The sequence below is a fragment of the Eschrichtius robustus genome, chromosome 17, assembly GCF_028021215.1.
Source record: "Eschrichtius robustus isolate mEscRob2 chromosome 17, mEscRob2.pri, whole genome shotgun sequence".
Classification (NCBI taxonomy): Eukaryota; Metazoa; Chordata; class Mammalia; order Artiodactyla; family Eschrichtiidae; genus Eschrichtius; species Eschrichtius robustus.
This window is the reverse complement of record NC_090840.1, coordinates 377,175-393,789: the sequence shown is the minus strand read 5'-3', so window position 1 is coordinate 393,789 and position 16,615 is coordinate 377,175. Positions and strand designations below refer to the sequence as shown.

Here is a 16,615-nt window from a genome sequence, read left to right as displayed (position 1 = left end):
CAAGAAACAGGTCATAATCTATCTGCCAACAGGCCTCTACTGCAGCTGGCTTCGCTAAATCTTAGACTTTTAGAAAAATTACCTAAAGATAAACTTTCCTAGTGGGCAAGGTGGGTAAACTTGAAAAGCGACCTTTGCGAAGGCAGGCGTGGCTGGTGACTGGAGTGCCCTGGAGTGAGTGAGCGCCGCAGCTCCTTGGGGGGGCCGAGCACACTCCCCCAAAGCCAGTCCCTGTGGCCCAGTCCCCAGGGCCTCCTCTAGGGCTGGCTCAGCTCTTCCACTCTCTCCAAGGCAAAGGCCGCCTCTGAGTGTGACCAGCTGCTGCAAGTGTTAAGAGGTGCCTTCTCGCACATCTTCACTTGGGGAGACCCCCCAGGAGAGACGGATGAGGATGGCTGCACCACACTCTTTCAATCTAACTGGACTGCTTGAGACTTGGGACTGCAGCAGAGATGGCGGGTCAGCGGGAACACTGCTCCTCACGCCCCCAGGCCTCGGGGCTCCCGCTCCCACTCCCACCCCCCATGCTTCTGGAGATGGGTGTTCGCTCTGGGGGACCTGGAGCCCACGGGGTGCAGAGCGGACGCCTTCCTCTGCACTGCAGGTGAGCCCTGAAACCTCCTGGCCCCGTTGTGCTCCCTGCAGGACTCTGATTCCCCCACTTCTAAGCCTGCAGCGGCTGAGGTGGGTGGGAGCAGCGCAGGCTTTCTGGGAGGGTGCAGCAGCACGAGGTAGCTAGAAACAGCCAACCGTCTGGGATACATGCCTTCTACAGGCTGAGTGAGACACAAGCCTGGCTGGCTGAATACCTTGTTCATGCTGCAAAGGCCTTTGGGTATTGATTAAAACAAAACAAGACAACATTTTCCAGCTCATTTGCAGTGAAAAAATTTCACATACAGAGCACTGTAGTTTAACTTCAGAAACATTTTCCGATTTGTTGCTTTAATAATCACCAGCTCCCTAAGAGAGGAAAAAGTGTTGCAAAGATTAAGGGTTAGTACACCAATAGAGATACTTACCTGGAGCAAAGCTACTGATTTCTTAGAATGAGAAAACCCATTCTGTTGCCTGCATTTTGTTGTTTGTGGGATATTCTGGAAGCTGTAAAAATCTAAGTAGAAAATACACAAATGAGTCACACAGGGAGGGGACCGACTTGAGGCCATCTCTGAAAAAAGTCTCACAAATTCAGCATAAGAGTCTGAAATGATGCCCACATTCAGGTGTCTCTCCTGGACGGACGAGAGCCCGGGTTTGCCCTCCAGGGAAAACAATCGAGCCGAGACCCCACATCAACTGCTGAATTTCTGGCTGAGAAAGGCAGCCTCTGACCCTTACCCCCAACGCTCTCCGTTGCTCTGACAAGAGGAAGAGGACCGGGGCTAGTCCTCGGGCAGCCACGGCAGGGCTGCCTGGCGCAAAGAAGAGGCCACGAGAACGGAGTGTGCCTGAGGACGACAGCAAGAGGAGTTTTAGAAACGTCACAGAGAGACGGGGAAGGAGCAGGGGCTCTGGCCTCGCCACTATCCGGAAGGATGCTGAATGTACATGTTTCTCACTGATTTTATAGACCGGCGCAGCCTCCCTGTACCGAGGGCGACGGCCAGTGTCGCCTGGAAGCAGGTCCCCGGCTGCAGCCCGTGGGGAGGCAGCAAGGCGGAGAGCTCTCCCTGAGCTCACCAGGTTGTTCCCCGACACGCCTGCTCACCGGGCCTGTTTTCTGTGTTATTTTAGAGTTATTTTTCCATCTGATACTGCCTCGTCTAACTACTCCCAAATCTTCACCGGGTAATCTAAGACTGCCTGAATCACTTTCTTTTGGGTGTGGGTGGAGTGGCATTTGCCGCAGAAGATTTAAACCACAGTGGTGACGTCACCTCAGGATGGGATGCAACCTGTTCACCGAGTTAATTCATCCTCAGAGAGCTCAGAATTTTTTTTTTTTAAACCGAGCATTTAAATGTTCCTAAAATTTTTTCATGCAGTTGCTAATTCCTCTGTACCTACTGTTATGTAGTACTCATGGCTTTCTCATAAGACAGATTACCTGGAGATGGAATATTTCAGACCAGGGATTCTGAAAGTGGGGTCTGGAGACCCCTGGGTCTGTAAGACCCTTTCAAGGGACCCGCAAGGCCAGGACTATGTCCTGAGACCTTCTTTTCCCTTCTCTCATGAGTGTACAGTGGAGTCTTCTAGAGGCTGCACTCTGTACGCTACAGGACGGACTGAATGCAGAGCAGAGATGACAACCCATCGTTCCCCGTTAGCCCAGACATTAAAGCGATCTGCAGAAAACATGAAATAAGGCTGCTCTTCTCACTAAGGTGGTCTCGGTTTAGAAAATATTTTTCATAAAAATTCTGTTTATGTTATTATTTAATGGGTTTATTTTTAGGATTTTTAGGTGAACTAATAAATATTTAATTATTTCCATTTTATTTTCTAATATAGTAATTATTGATCAATATAACCACATTAAAAACATCTCCTTGGGGCTCTCAGTCATTTTGAAGAGTATTAACGGGTCCTGAGACCATGAAGTCTGGAAGTGATCTCTAACCCTCAGTGCCGCTCAAGATCCACTCTCTACCATCTACCTCCCTCCCTCCGTCTCCCTCTGTGCCCTCGACTGTCTTCCAGAAGGTAGCTTGTGTCACCTTACGTCCTTTTATGTCACCCTCATACACACACGAGACAACCTCGAATCAACTAAACAAACTTTTGCCTTGATACTGAAATGCATTTCCTTCAGAGGTTTGGCTGCCAGAGCAGACACTACCAGATGGCCCTGGAGATCATGAGCAAACTGATAGGAGCCATGGCAACCTTGAGATCCTGAGGAGGTTAGATAATCAGTGACTAAACTACATCATTATGCTGGTGAGATAGGGAAATGGGGCAGTCACCTTGGAAAACACTTTGGCATAGACCCAGCAATCCCCCTTCTAGCTATCTACCCAAGAGAACTGAAGACTTATGTCCATATGTGCATCATGAATGTTCATAGCAGTATTACTATTCACGACAGCCAGAAAGTAACATGGAAGCAACCCAGATGTGCATCAACTGATGAATGGATCAATAAGTCTGGTGTATCCATACAACAGAGTATCAGGCACAGCCATAAAAAGGAGTGAAGTACTGACACGTGATACAACAAGGATGAACCTCGAAAACATGATGCTCGGTGGAAGAAGCCAGGATGGCTCCTTTGTACGAAGTGTTCAGTATACGCAAATTCACAGGACAGAGTGCAGGTTAGTGGCTGCCAGGGGCTGGAGGGTGGGGAGCGGCTGCTCATGGGGAAGGCGTCTCTTTTGGGGGTGATGACACTGCTTCTGAATGAGACAGTGATGGCATCACGTCGGTCGGGCATTCTGACCTCAGAGGCCACTCTCTGCTAAGAATATCCCATAAATACCTTAGAGATGTGGGGAATCACTAAACATTTTCCAAGCTTAGTTCAATGAATTTCAGGACAATATTTTTCAAATTTTATTCAACAGATAGAGAAACTGAAGAAAGGAAATTAAAGACACACAACTGAAACTAAGCCTTCTGCACTATTCCTTTGCTTACATTTATTATATAACTATGAAAGATAAATTTGTAACTTTGGAAGTCCTCACATTTTGTAGGCTATCTGCTAGTAATATTAAAAAATGTCTTTCCTAATCTAGATTCTTTCCTCAAGACCTAGGATATAAAAATATTAACTAGCACAACTTTGTATTATAAAACAAGTTCTTTGCACGTTTCTGTTCTGCCTCGGCAGGAAATGACACACACACACTCAGTTACAAGGGAAATAAGGAATTCTTGCTGCATGCTGCTACCTGGAACTGCAGACAGTTCTTAGGCTGGTCTCATTCCCAGGTGGCCCTTATCATTTCAAAAGCGTCACATGATCTACTCACCAGTGCGGAAGCAGGAACACCCACGTTCCACATAAAATCTGTCAGCCCAGGTTTCCTGCTAGATGCATATACTTTTTACCAAACGTTCTCACCAGTGTGCTCTGATACTTGAAACAAACCTGCCTCCTCACAGTCTATTCTATTACCATGAGTTCACATATGAAGTAGCCTCCCTTCATACACTCTTCCAAAGACAGCCTGCTGTTCCCGTTGGGAAAACTATACGGAAAACCATGGAGGAAACCAGAGGACTGCAGTGATCTTGGGGGGATGGGGCATCACCAGGAGGAGCACGCTGGGGGTCTGACGCCTGGACACCCAGCACATTTTTGTTCCTTGAATTTGGCGGTGGCTTCACGGGTGGCCCTACAGTCGTTCACTACGCTCTGCAACTGGGCATCGCCCACGCGTCTGTCGTGTTTCCCCATAAAGATCCGTAAAGAAGGAGACAGGTGCGCACACAATGACGTCTGTTGCTGGGAAGCGGCAGAAACCGAAAAGGGACACCCTTAAAGATACCAAAGGGAAAAGCAACCATTCTTCTTTGTTTACAGACATGCCTACGTTCACGAGAAAGATGTGGAATGAACACCCGTGGAGAGGGGAGTATTAAATTCCCTTTACTCTTTGTGTGACTTTTTACAGCAGCAACCAGTGAAAGCACAGGCTGTACTGCTACCTCCCTTGCACATAATGCTGAAATGCCTGATCTGAGGCTGCTCACATGAGGTCCTGGTCCAGGTCCAGGGGCCTTCGGGACCATCCTCTCCACTGTCAGTGATTCTACGGAGAGGAGCAAATTCTCTTGCTTAAAAAAAAAAAAAACAGGGCTTCCCTGGTGGCGCAGTTGTTTAGAATCCGCCTGCCAATGCAGGGGACACGGGTTCGAGCGCTGGTCTGGGAAGATCCCACATGCCGCGGAGCAACTAGGCCCGCGAGCCACGATTACTGAGCCTGCGCGTCTGGAGCCTGTGCTCCGCAACAAGACAGGCCGCGACAGTGAGAGGCCCGCGCACCGCGATGAAGAGTGGCCCCCGCTCGCCGCAACTAGAGAAAGCCCTCGCGCAGAAACGGAGACCCAACACAGCCAAAAATAAATAAATAAATAATTCCCATTAAAAAAGAAAAAACAAAACAGTAATGAAAATGATCTTTCTTAAAGGTCATATTTTCATTAATAAAGTGTCTAAGTAAACAGAAAAGAAAACTGCCGAACTAAACCTGAGGCGCTCAGCGTGATTATTTACTATACTATGGATCTGATGCTCCTCCTGGTCACTCGAGATAATTCCAGCACAGATGGCTCACTGCTGCTGTTTAACAAAAACAATGGAAAACACCAAGAATCTAACATCGACACCCCTGGCAAGAAATGGTCCGACTTCTGACTTGAGGGCCGGGGATTGTGACTATAAAGCAAACGGGAAATTCACAGAAACGAATTCCCCTAAAACTGGAAGTAATCACGTGTGAGCTGTAGCCCCAAAGATGCAGCCGCTGGACTCTGACGGACCGGGCTCCAGGCCCACCTCACAGACGCGCAGCCAGGTTCTTACTTAGTCTCAGGAGCTTCAGGGTCTTTATTTAACAACACAATAATCTGTTTTTCAATAAAGACTGATTTATTTTGTCTTGAATTTGGTGGTGGCATCAGGGGTGACGCCTGTAGTGAACTGTAGTGAACAATGTCACCACCTCATCTGCCATCTAGTCGGAGAGTTGAAGGAAAGGAAAGAGGGGCTACAGTGACAGTGAAACTTCTTTTCTTTCCACTTCCGTGTCCCACATGAAAAGACAGGCATTCACTGGCAAACTTATAAAGATTTTTAAGAGTGTTCTACCTATAATAAAAATGCGCCACAACAAAGAGCCCGAGCGCCGCAACGGAAGATCCCACATGCCTCAACTAAGAGCCAACGCAACCAAAAAAAAGGGCTTCCCTGGTGGCGCAGTGGTTGAGAGTCCGTCTGCCAATGCAGGGGACACGGGTTCTAAGCCCTGGTCTGGGAATATCCCACATGCCGGGGAGCAACTGGGGCCGTGAGCCACAATTACTGAGCCTGCGCGTCTGGAGCCTGTGCTCCGCAACAAGAGAGGCCGCGATAGTGAGAGGCCCGCGCACCGCGATGAAGAGTGGCCCCCGCTTGCCACAACTAGAGAAAGCCCTCGCACAGAAACGAAGACCCAACACAGCCATAAATAAATAAATAAATTAATAAATTAATTTAAAACAACTGTAATTTTTAAAAATGCGTAAGATCCTGCAAATCTGACAAGGCACTTAATGAAAGCATAATTAAGTATTTGCACTTCATATTTGAGATTAACAGGGAACGCCCCACCTAGCTTCTGAATCACAGGACCCAGGGCCCTCACAGTAACGGCTACTGCCACAGGCTGTTACCCTGAGAGAGGGAGAGAAAGAACCGTACTGATGTGTGCCATGTTCAGAGCTGCAATCAGTCCTCAATGCTTACTTTCCAACCACGTGGCCCTAGGAGCTGGCTGGGGGCTGGGTGGCCTGACACACCACCTCCCAATTTTGAACAGAATAGCTCCATGTGGGTTTGTTATTAACACGGAGCTTCCTCTTTGGATTCTATTTTTTAAAAGTTCAAAAGTTTTAAAACTACTGGTCCCCTACTGGTAGGTAATTATGATTTTTGTGAGAACAGTGCAGGGAGAGGGGGAGTACTGAGATCTGTAAGAGAAGGAATGAATGAAAAAGCAAAAAAAAAATCCTGCCCATTTGCTGAATTCGAGACTTACTGTGCTGCCAGGTAAATGCACTAGATGAATGACTAACCTGGAGGGACACGGAGCAGTTGCTTTTATATTCTTGTATCAGCTGACCTTCCCTCTGGTTTCTTTGATCCCTGTTTTAACTAAATCTCTCTGTACTTTTTAACTCCACTGGCTTCATTACCCATTCTCTCCCATTATTATCAGACAATTGACAAGGCCAGCAATTTCCAACTGGATTTATCTTCTTTCCTGGAAAAAAATGGAACACTTCCAACTCCTAGTTATCGTTCTTCTAAGTTACTCATCTTTCTCTTCCTGTTTTATTTGTAAAAACAAGACAAGAAAGACTTACTTACATCAATGTGGGCCAGAGTTTTACTTTTTAGTTAATTAGAAAAGAGAAAGGAGGAGGAGGGAGGGAAGAACCACTGCTTCTGTGGTGTTTTAGGGTGTGCAGGGCCGCTTCCGTGTGTGAGCTCATCAAATCACCCAACCCCCGGGGGAGGCAGAGCTACTCTTCCAAGGCCCCCGCCTTCCCCTGTGCTGCCTCCGTCCAGTGACCAGCGACGCTCCCTCCAGAAGCTTTGGTTTTGCTTCTGAACAGCAAGTCCCCTCGCGTCAGCCAGGCCGACACAGCCAAATCACCCCAAGTGAACTGGGTTCTACTCTGTCCCCCAGTCACTGGGGGAAGGTGGTGGAGCAAGGGGGTAGACCTGAGCCACTTCTGAGATTTTGCTACTAAAAGAATTTTTATATGGCCAAGAACTACTGTGACAGTTTGCTTAGGTTCAGACTTCATCCTTTCTTAGTCAGGTTTTTACTGAATGCTCTGTTAACTGCTACGGAGGCTAAATAACACTTGGCTCCAGCGCGACAGTCTATTTTTGGTCAAAAGATAACAGGAATGACCTTATGGGTGGGAACGTGCTCTTCCATGGGTGTCTGCCTAGCAACCAGACGAACCTACAAGTCACACCCTGAAGGCCTTCTCGGCGAAGCCCCACCCACTCCAGCAAAAACCTTCTTAGATTGTCAGTGCTTCCCCACTGGAAGGTCAGACTGAACTGTGACTTCAACCCTGCGTCCACACCCAGGTGCTGTGTTAACGAATGACTGATGGAGAGAGACATGCAAGGACCGGTCAGAGCAGAACTTCTTTACCTAACTGACGACAGGGTGAATTTATTTTTATTAGATAGTTTTTGAAACACTATTAGGGCAGTAATCTTGACAATAGTTAACGCTTGGCCTACACAGTTCAAAGGACTATTTCAGGAGGTCTGGGTTCTCTCTCCTCCTCTTCCTGTGATCAACCTGGTGGGTGTGTCAAGCCTTTTGTAATCTGCTGGTTTTCCCCTTTGTCAATGTCTCTGTCACTGACTAGGTAGACAGATATACAATAGTTTTCTTAAGGATTGTTCATTGAACAATAAAGGTAATGACTGATTTAGAGGGGTGCCCGTTTTACTAAACATATGTCCTAATTTCCCCAAAATAACCCTTATGGTTAAGGTTAAATAATCGGCATTTTCTTTCTGAGCCCCTATTCCCTAGTTGGGTCTTTTTGAGATACGTGAAATTATGCCCAGATGTTCCATTTAGAAACTATTCTTCTCCAACTGGACTTATGAAACATTTGTAGTTGTTTTTATAACTCAGTGTAAACACTTTTTAGGCAGTCAGTTCATTCCCCCCCACCCCTTTAAGGACTGAGGTGAAATACACACAACATAAAAATAACCATTTTAAAGTGCACAGTTCAGTGGCATTTAGCACATGCACAATGTTGTCTAGCCCCAGAATATCGCCATCACCCCATCTGACCCTGTGCCCGTCAGCAGTCACTCCCTGCTCCCCTCCTCCTGGCAACCACCAACCTGCGTCCTGTCACCATGGGTTTTGTCTGTTCTGTTCGTTTCACATAAACGGGATCCTACAACGTGTGGCCTTTTGTGTGGGCTTCTTTCACTCAGCACCATGTTTCACACGGGTCAGTGCTTTGTTCTTTTCGGGCAGTTCTTTGAGCATCATTGGTTTCAGGATTTAGTACATTCTCTTTCAGTGACATTTTACTCTCCTGCCATTAACTTGGGTGGTGAACCTGCCAGGAACAATTTTATTTTTCAAAATGATGAAAGAATTCTGAAGTATGTCCCTTAAAAGAGGATTTCCAACCACAGCAACGAACAAAGAGATTCTGGACCTCAAACCCCAAGGGAATTATGTCTCTTTAAGAGGACAGCCTTTTTGAAGAGGGGAAATCAAAGGAAGGAAATTGCCACTGAAGTTTGTTTCCCCAGGAGAGCTCTCACCACTGCTTATTTCCTGTTAAAGGAGCAAATGAGATGATTCCTCAACAATGACCCTCACCCACACGCATCGACTTGTGCTGGACGATTCCTAAAAACTCCCTCTGCTGCACCGCCATGCACGTGGGTCACACAGGGTCTCCCAGGAGACCAACGCCCTGGTGCCCAAAGTCACAGCGGAGCCTGACCTCTGACCAGTCACCCTCACCTGTTGCAGGCCCTCCTCCATAACATGGGATCCCACCCTTGATAAAGTGCTTTCACAACAACCTCAGGCGTTACCCCTAGACTTATCAGTGAGGAGGACCCAGGGTCTTGAGTCCAAGGTGCACAAGAGGCGTGGTCCTCACCCTGCACTGGACACTGGTCTTGGGACCAACTTAGTCTCTATTCTTCCCACTAAAATTAGCACCAATAATTACTGCTCAGAAAGTACAAGCGTACACATTCAAATCTTGTTGAGGAAAATCTAAGATGAACCCAAGCAAACAACGAATGTCCATTCCACAAATACTTATTATGGGCCTCTCGAGTGCCAGGAATTGAGCCACATACAGGAAACACAATGGTGAGCGAGAAACGGAGCCTTATGATGGGCAGGCCAGCCTGAAACACTGGCCACGAGGCATTCTAATCCACAATGGTCTACCCCATGCAGAGGGGCAAGCCCAGGTCTGTATGTCAGTAAGCCACTGGGACTCAGAGCTGAGCAGGTGGGACGTGGCGCAGGCCAGCTGGGGGAGCCATCCCAGGGCTCCTCAGACAACTGTTAACGTTTGCATATTATTACTAAAATGTCACTCGAGTTTACATTACAATATACCCCTCTGGTGGGACACAGGTCGTGAGAATCCCACACAGCCCAGAGCACGGGACCCAAAGCAGCAGCTGCAAGAGACAAAGGCACCTGAGCGAGACCAGCCGTGAGGGCAGCGGGGGCTTGAGCACCCGGGAGAACGGGAGTGCTCTGCGCCCCCGGACCAGACCAACGGCCCTAAGGACAGCGGGCTGGGGAGCAGCATGGGGGCTTCGAGGGCCTTCTGCTTCCTGACCACGGGGTTAGTTTGTGAGCATGCTAAGCTTGGCTTCTAATTTAAAGTTTATCAGTACTTAATCTGTTACCTTTAAAACAAAAGCTGGCATTTAAACAGTAACTATGAATCGGACCATTCTCTGAAATACACCCCCCTCGACGTGCCCAACCCCTCACTCTATCCTCAAAGCTGACCAGCCAGACCCGCCCCAGGGGGTGAGTGGATGGCTAGATCAGGGGGCGTGTCCTCCCCCCCCCCCCCTCAGCCCCAGGCCCCTCCTGTTCTCTCCAGGGTTCCCAAATCTGAACCCGCCCTCTGAGCCTCGCAAAGAGGCTGCTCTGTAACTGGCACTCACCGGTTGGTGTCTCTCAGGACCTCCCCCTGGCTCTCCTGCTGGTCCATGAGCTCTGGGAGAAAGGGGCTATTTTACACTCCTGGCATCACCACAGCTCCCAGGAGAGCGCCACCCACCCCCCTGGCCCCCGTAGCCACCGGAAGTTAAAAATCAGTGGTGATGCGTTCTTCCTTCTCCTGCCCTCAACTGCTGCAGAAGTTTCCAAATCTGCACCCCTGCCCAATCCCTCCTTCTATTTCAAATCTATTAAAAGTACAAGAGTAGAATAATCTTAACTCTATTTTCATTTTTATTACCTCTTCTTTTCTTCTCTCAAAAACTCCTAGGGGCCCCAATTTTCTCTTGGATCAATGCAGAATCCCTAAAAATAGGATTTAAGGCTTTGTCCAGCTGACTTTTTATTTCAGTATATTGTGGTTTGAGATAAATCCCAAAAATCTAGCACAGCAGCAACTAGCCAGGGGCATAGCACAAAGAGGTCCTAAATATTTAACGAATAAATGACTGAATTATACTTTCTCCTAATCCTACTTTTATGTCTTCACAGATAACATCTTACCAATTTGAGGGAAAGACCAGCCATTTAAGGCCCCATCACTTAAAGCAACAACCGCCCCGATCCCTGGGCAGGTCTAGTCTCCAGTTCAAAAGGAGGCAATTCATGGTCAAAGATCTTGTTAGTTGCTTCCCTGTCATTCCCAGCACTCAGGATAGACCCCTCTGTATACGGTGAGTGCTGACTAAATGCTCTGCAACAGTCTTCTCCAGTACGTTACTCTTAAAGAGATCTAAATAAAATACTCACTTATACATGAATAATGTATTTTAGACAGATTAGTGGCTTTTGTTTTAACAAGTAGGGACATAAGTATTAGCAGGGCTTTGAATTGAAAGAGGTTCCTCTCTCCCGCAAAAAATATGCTAACTATATTTTCCATACTTATAGGATTAAGATATTTCAGAAAATTTCTTTTTTTCCCTCAGTATTACCCTATCACATAAAAATAAGAGCACATAATAATCAGCAATAAAAACATAAAGCTCATACACAGAACTAAGACACCAAAGTAAAGTGAGTTTTCAGCCTGTCTGACCTCTAAACTGTTGCAGAGGCCACCTGGGAGGACAAAGGTCAGGGGACACGCCTCAGCCTCTGGACAAACAGCCTGGAGTCCTCCAGGGACGCAGAGAGCCAGGGAGAGGCACATGCCTCAGCAGTGTTATTTTAAAATGGTCTTTTCCTTTACATCCAGGATATTTTTCTGACTCTTCTCACCCTAACGAGTCAGTATGGACACACAACTCCAAAAAACGGTCAGAGAAATGCAACAGACATGACAGCTGTTTTCCTGCAACTCTTCCCAAGGCGGCAGGTGAACAGGCTGGTGAACAGGTGAACGCCCTGCACAGGCCCAACCCCAAGGCCGCCAGACCACCCAAAGTGCCACAGGGAGCAGTGATTTCCGTCACTGTGACTGTGGACCAGATGAGACCGGGGAGCTAAGATTTCAAAGGCTCCACGATCAGCCCAAACGTAAAACTATCTTCCAAATGGCCAAAAAGTAATTTTCTATATTAGATATTGGAATTATATAATTATAATTAATCATTTTAGCTTGAATTCTGGGAACTAAGTGTATTTCGTTAAGGTTTATGAGAAATATATTTTGTTAAGGTTTATGAGAGTTGCTATGAAACACAAAAATCTGGGGGAAAAAAAAAGAGACAATTTGTGTTTACTGAGCTGTGGATGGATGACTGACAGTGGATGATGTCACTAATAGGCAATTATAACATTCAGCATTCCAAAACTATTTAATAATTTGTTTTGAAGAGATACAGCTTCCAAAAGAACAAAAAGACAATCTTAATATTTATTTGGATAGTTGCGTGCCAAAATAAAGTTAAATACATAGGATAAAGAAATTAATTCCAACCTAAAAAAGTATCCAATACTTAGTCAAATTTTAGTCCAACTTAAAAATGGAATGGGTTCCAAAAGTTTGTAAATGAATTATTCAGAATAGTCAGTGCATTTCCCAAGGAAAAATCATTTCCTATGGCAATGTTGTAGACAGTAGTAAGGCTTCCAGTGTAACCCACAAAAACCAGATTAAACATTAGGTACACATATGGCTGTATAGCATCATGGTAGCAAAGCATGTACGTTATAGAGCAAAGCCCCCGGACCCCTCCTGGCTCTGTCAGTCCCCAGGAGTATTTCCCTGGAGTTGGGTCCCGCAGTCACCAGCAGGAAGTGCGTCCCCAGGAGTGGCCTCCTCTGGCCTGCAGGACACCAGGACACCTGCCAGCTGGAGGGGCTCCCCTGAGGCGCCCGAGATGGGGAGCCCCAGTACCCCGGCGTGCTCAGGTGCGAGGCTGGTGCCGAATGTACGTCGGGGAGGTCTACACGGCCCCGGTGGGGTTAATGCCGTCAGGCCAACGTCAGAGCAGCACCTCACTTACCACAGCTACACACGGTCTTTCCAGATGCCTGTGATTCTGAAACTGAGGACTACATGGGGTTCAGCCTTCGAAACGATAAGGTTCATGGGACCCAATTAAGCTCTCCAAATATCTGGGCAGCTCCCTCCCTAATCCATAAGGCAGTTACACCGTCATACAGCCTCCCTTCTGTAAGCAAAAGGAAGCATTTGTTACGAGCCGAGTGTACATGAATCAACGCAGGGCTCACAGGGGGGCCTGTCCTTCAGGAAAACAGGGTCCCGGGTGGAGCCGCCACCCAGCGGCCCGGCACCACGTGAGAGACAGATGCGGCACAGGGCGGGGCCGGGGAAAGCGGACTGCGGGTCACGAGACACGCCCTGCGGCGCTCACGGTTTAGACAGACCGCGGCTGGAAGGGCCGGTACGCAGCAGCCCACTGCACTCGGAGCAGCCTGTATGCCTAGGGGCTCCTCCCTCAGGCACTGCTACAAGCTCAGACGTTGCTCTAATTACAACAGGAGCATTGTGACAGCTAAAATGACACGCTATTTGAGGAAAGAGGCTACGATGAGAGAAACCCAAATTCACCGTTTACACTAATTCTCTATGTGACTGGATCGTTCCACTGAAAAGGTTTCTTCTGCTCCCTAATTCATAGATTAAGATGCTCACTGGAATGGAACAACCCACGCTGGCGCCAGACCTATGTACCACCGCCACCCAAAACAACATCTAGCGTGAGGAGCCGCGAAACTTGACAGAAAACAAGCTTCCTTGCCATGGAAAGCAAAAAACGTGGCAAATTAAAGAGTTTTGCTTAAAGCTTATAAAATGCCTTTTCACTAAATTATATTTTCATTTACATAAACTGACTCATGCAAAGCTGCCTTATTAGTATAGATAAGGAAGAATAAGGAAAAATTTCAGAATTAAAATACATATATATGACATTTTTAATCCTAATTTTAATAAAATTGTGAATCACTAAACCTGCATAATTATTTTTTTAAATATTTATTTATTTATTTATTTGGCTGTGCCAGGTCTTAGTTGCAGCATGTGGGATTTTTTTTTTTTTTTTTTTTTTTTTTTTTTAAAGTTTCAGCCTGTGGGATAGGTTGTTGCTGCATGTGGGATCTAGTTCCCTGACCAGGGATCGAACCCGGGCCCCTTGCATTGGGAGCGCAGCGTCTTAGCCACTGGACCACCAGGGAAGTCCCAAACCTGCATAATTATTTTTGTTGTCAATTATAATTTTTCTCCCATAAGTACTTTATGGGCTCCACCCAACTCCTGGCCTTGTCTTAGAGGCAGACTCTAGGATCCTAGTTTATTGTCTTTAAAGATGAAATTACAGATGTTACTGTAGCAAACTGGATGCTACTGTGGTGTCCTCACCTTCCTCTGGTGACCTTTTGCAGAACCTTCATTCCCGCCAGCCTGCAGGACTTGCCCTCCAACTCCCTGTCCTTCAGGACGGCGCCCTCCGAGTGCACCTCACTGAAGAGTCCGAGGGCATCTTGCACGAGAAGGCAGACTCTACAAAAAAGGATCCACATTTGCTCTTTTAGGAGACAGTGTTTGATTCAGTACAGAGACCAGAATTTCCTTCTCCTTCACTAGAAATCCACTGTAGAAATCTACTTCCATTTAAAACATTTCAAATTATGTTTTATCAAACACTAATATTCAAAGATATTAATAGGTATTCCTTGAAAATTATCACCAAAATGTTGCTAGCAATAACTTTTCTAAAATTTACTTCATCAGATCTATGGAGAAAAAAATATATTGAAATCACATACAATGATTACTATGTCCAATTCTTCTTGCAATATGATATTTTATACCCAAGAACACCAGGAAATATCCCTGACTGCTCGCCTGATGCCCATATGGTTTTAGTCTGTTCAGGAGTGATATGTAGCAGGTGGTACCCAGAAGAATGTCCTATCTATCTTAAAGATATTAGTCTTTACATTTCCATATGTGTGACATTATTTAATATGTTGTGGCTATAAGACATTTATATAGTACAAACTCATTTCTCATGGTTGACTGGAAAAAGAAAATTTTACACAAAAAGTAGGGTTCTGTGGCTTATAATTAGGTCTGGATCAAACTAGTGAAAAGCTAGAATACTTCAAAATGAAGACGAACAATGGTGGCCTTTGGATTTTACAAAAATGAGGAGCTGAGTTGCCTGAAGTAGAAAAATTAATGTTCAATCCTACTGACTTAACCTCAGGATTTAAAGGTCAAAAAGAAAGTGTGATGTAAGTTATTTGTTTCTTCCAGAATTCTGAATATTGTCCCACTGCCTTCTAGTCTTCCACTGTTTCTAACGAGAAGTCCCTTGTTACACGAGGAGTCACTTTTCACTTGCTGCTTTCAAGACTTTATCTTTGGTTTTCAACATTTTGACTATGACGTATTTGGGTATGTCTCTTTTTAGGTTTATCCTACTACAAGTTCATAGAGTTTCTTGGATGTGTAAAGTTTTCCAGTCCGATTTGGGCCATTTTCAGCCACTATTACTCCAGATATCTTTTCTGTACCCTAACCCCACTCCCCTGCCCTTCTGGCGCTCCCATTACATGTGTATTGGTGCACTTAATGGTGTTCCACATTTCTGAGGTTCTTCATTCTTTTCTCCCCTTAGAATATTTATTCGTCATTTGTGAGATTTCCATAATAGTGCAGAGATAATCATGGTATGTTTTAATTCTTCATAAAGACTGAGTTATTAAAAACTCTTCACAAGCATTTTTTAATTGCTAAAATACTCTGCGGTCATCAATTTGAGATTAAGTTTTAACATCCTATTGAAATTACAATCCTCGTTTCTTGGGGAAGAGTTTTAAGTTTGACAAAGGGCTTACACACATGTAATGTGTCCCCAGTCTGCGTGTCATGTGCACAGGGGCTATGCTACTCTCTGTATGTTCCAATTTTGGTGTAAGTGCTGTCAAAGTGAGCACTTTTCATTCTGTCTTTCTCTCCTTCGGGCTGCACTAGCTCCATTATTCTAGATCCAAGTCCATGGATTCTTTCTTCTGCCAGCTCAAATCTACTGTTGAGCCTATCTAGTGACTTTTTCATATCAGTTATTATACTTTCCAACTCCAGAATTTCCATTTGGTTCTTTCCAGTTTGTGTCTTTTTACTGATATCCTCCTTTTGATTAGGCTCTGTCATCTACACACTGTAATCTGGAGACACGGTTCCCTCCGCTCTTTGAACGTATTTATAATGGCTGTTTTGAAATCTCTGTCTGCTAAGTCCAACATCTGGGCCCTTCAAAAGCGGCTTCTATCATCTGCTTTTTCCCTCATGTATGGGTCATGCTTCCCTGTTTCTCTGCAAACCATGCAATTTTTGGTTGACAACTGGGCATGCTGGATAGTAAATTGTGGCAACTCTGGATCCTGACTCCTCTCGCCAAGGGTTGATGACGTAGTTTACTCACTGGCACAGTGACCTGTCTGAACAGCTTTTCCCTGCAGGCTGCCGTCTCTGATGGTCCCGCTCAGACTGTCTTCTTGTTTTATCTTTTCACATGGCTACCTAGAGGCTGTCCCTAGGTCAGCGAAGCCACTTACTAGTGAAAGGTTGTGCCTGAGCCTCCTTAGCCAGTCAGACTTTTAATCTTTACCACTGGACATGTGTGTCTTGGAGGTTGATCTCATAGTTCAAGGAGTGCAGGTTTTTGCCCTCATCCCTCTCCTTTGGCCAGAGCTGATATTTCCCCTCCCTAATCACACCTGTGAAGGTGTGGCCTTGGGCAGGTCAGACGGCCAGA

General features: G+C 46.0%; 1 protein-coding gene and 1 pseudogene across 9 annotated transcripts in view; both read right to left on the bottom strand.

Moving 5' to 3' along the window:
• SPIDR (scaffold protein involved in DNA repair) overlaps window positions 1-16,615 on the bottom strand; it is a 377,600-nt gene that overhangs the window by 49,745 nt on the left and 311,240 nt on the right. For 8 of the 9 annotated variants that reach the window (XR_011070777.1, XM_068525972.1, XM_068525967.1 and 5 more), the window contains one exon: window positions 14,212-14,352. The exons of the other annotated variant lie outside the window; for it this stretch is intronic. Coding sequence is in view for 7 of the 8 variants with exons in the window: in XM_068525972.1 (XP_068382073.1) it covers window positions 14,212-14,352 (141 nt within the window). In the remaining variant the exon portion in view is untranslated. The remainder of the gene's footprint in view (window positions 1-14,211; window positions 14,353-16,615) is intronic. 9 annotated transcript variants of the gene reach the window in all.
• Window positions 15,694-15,794, bottom strand: LOC137751667 (U6 spliceosomal RNA; annotated as a pseudogene).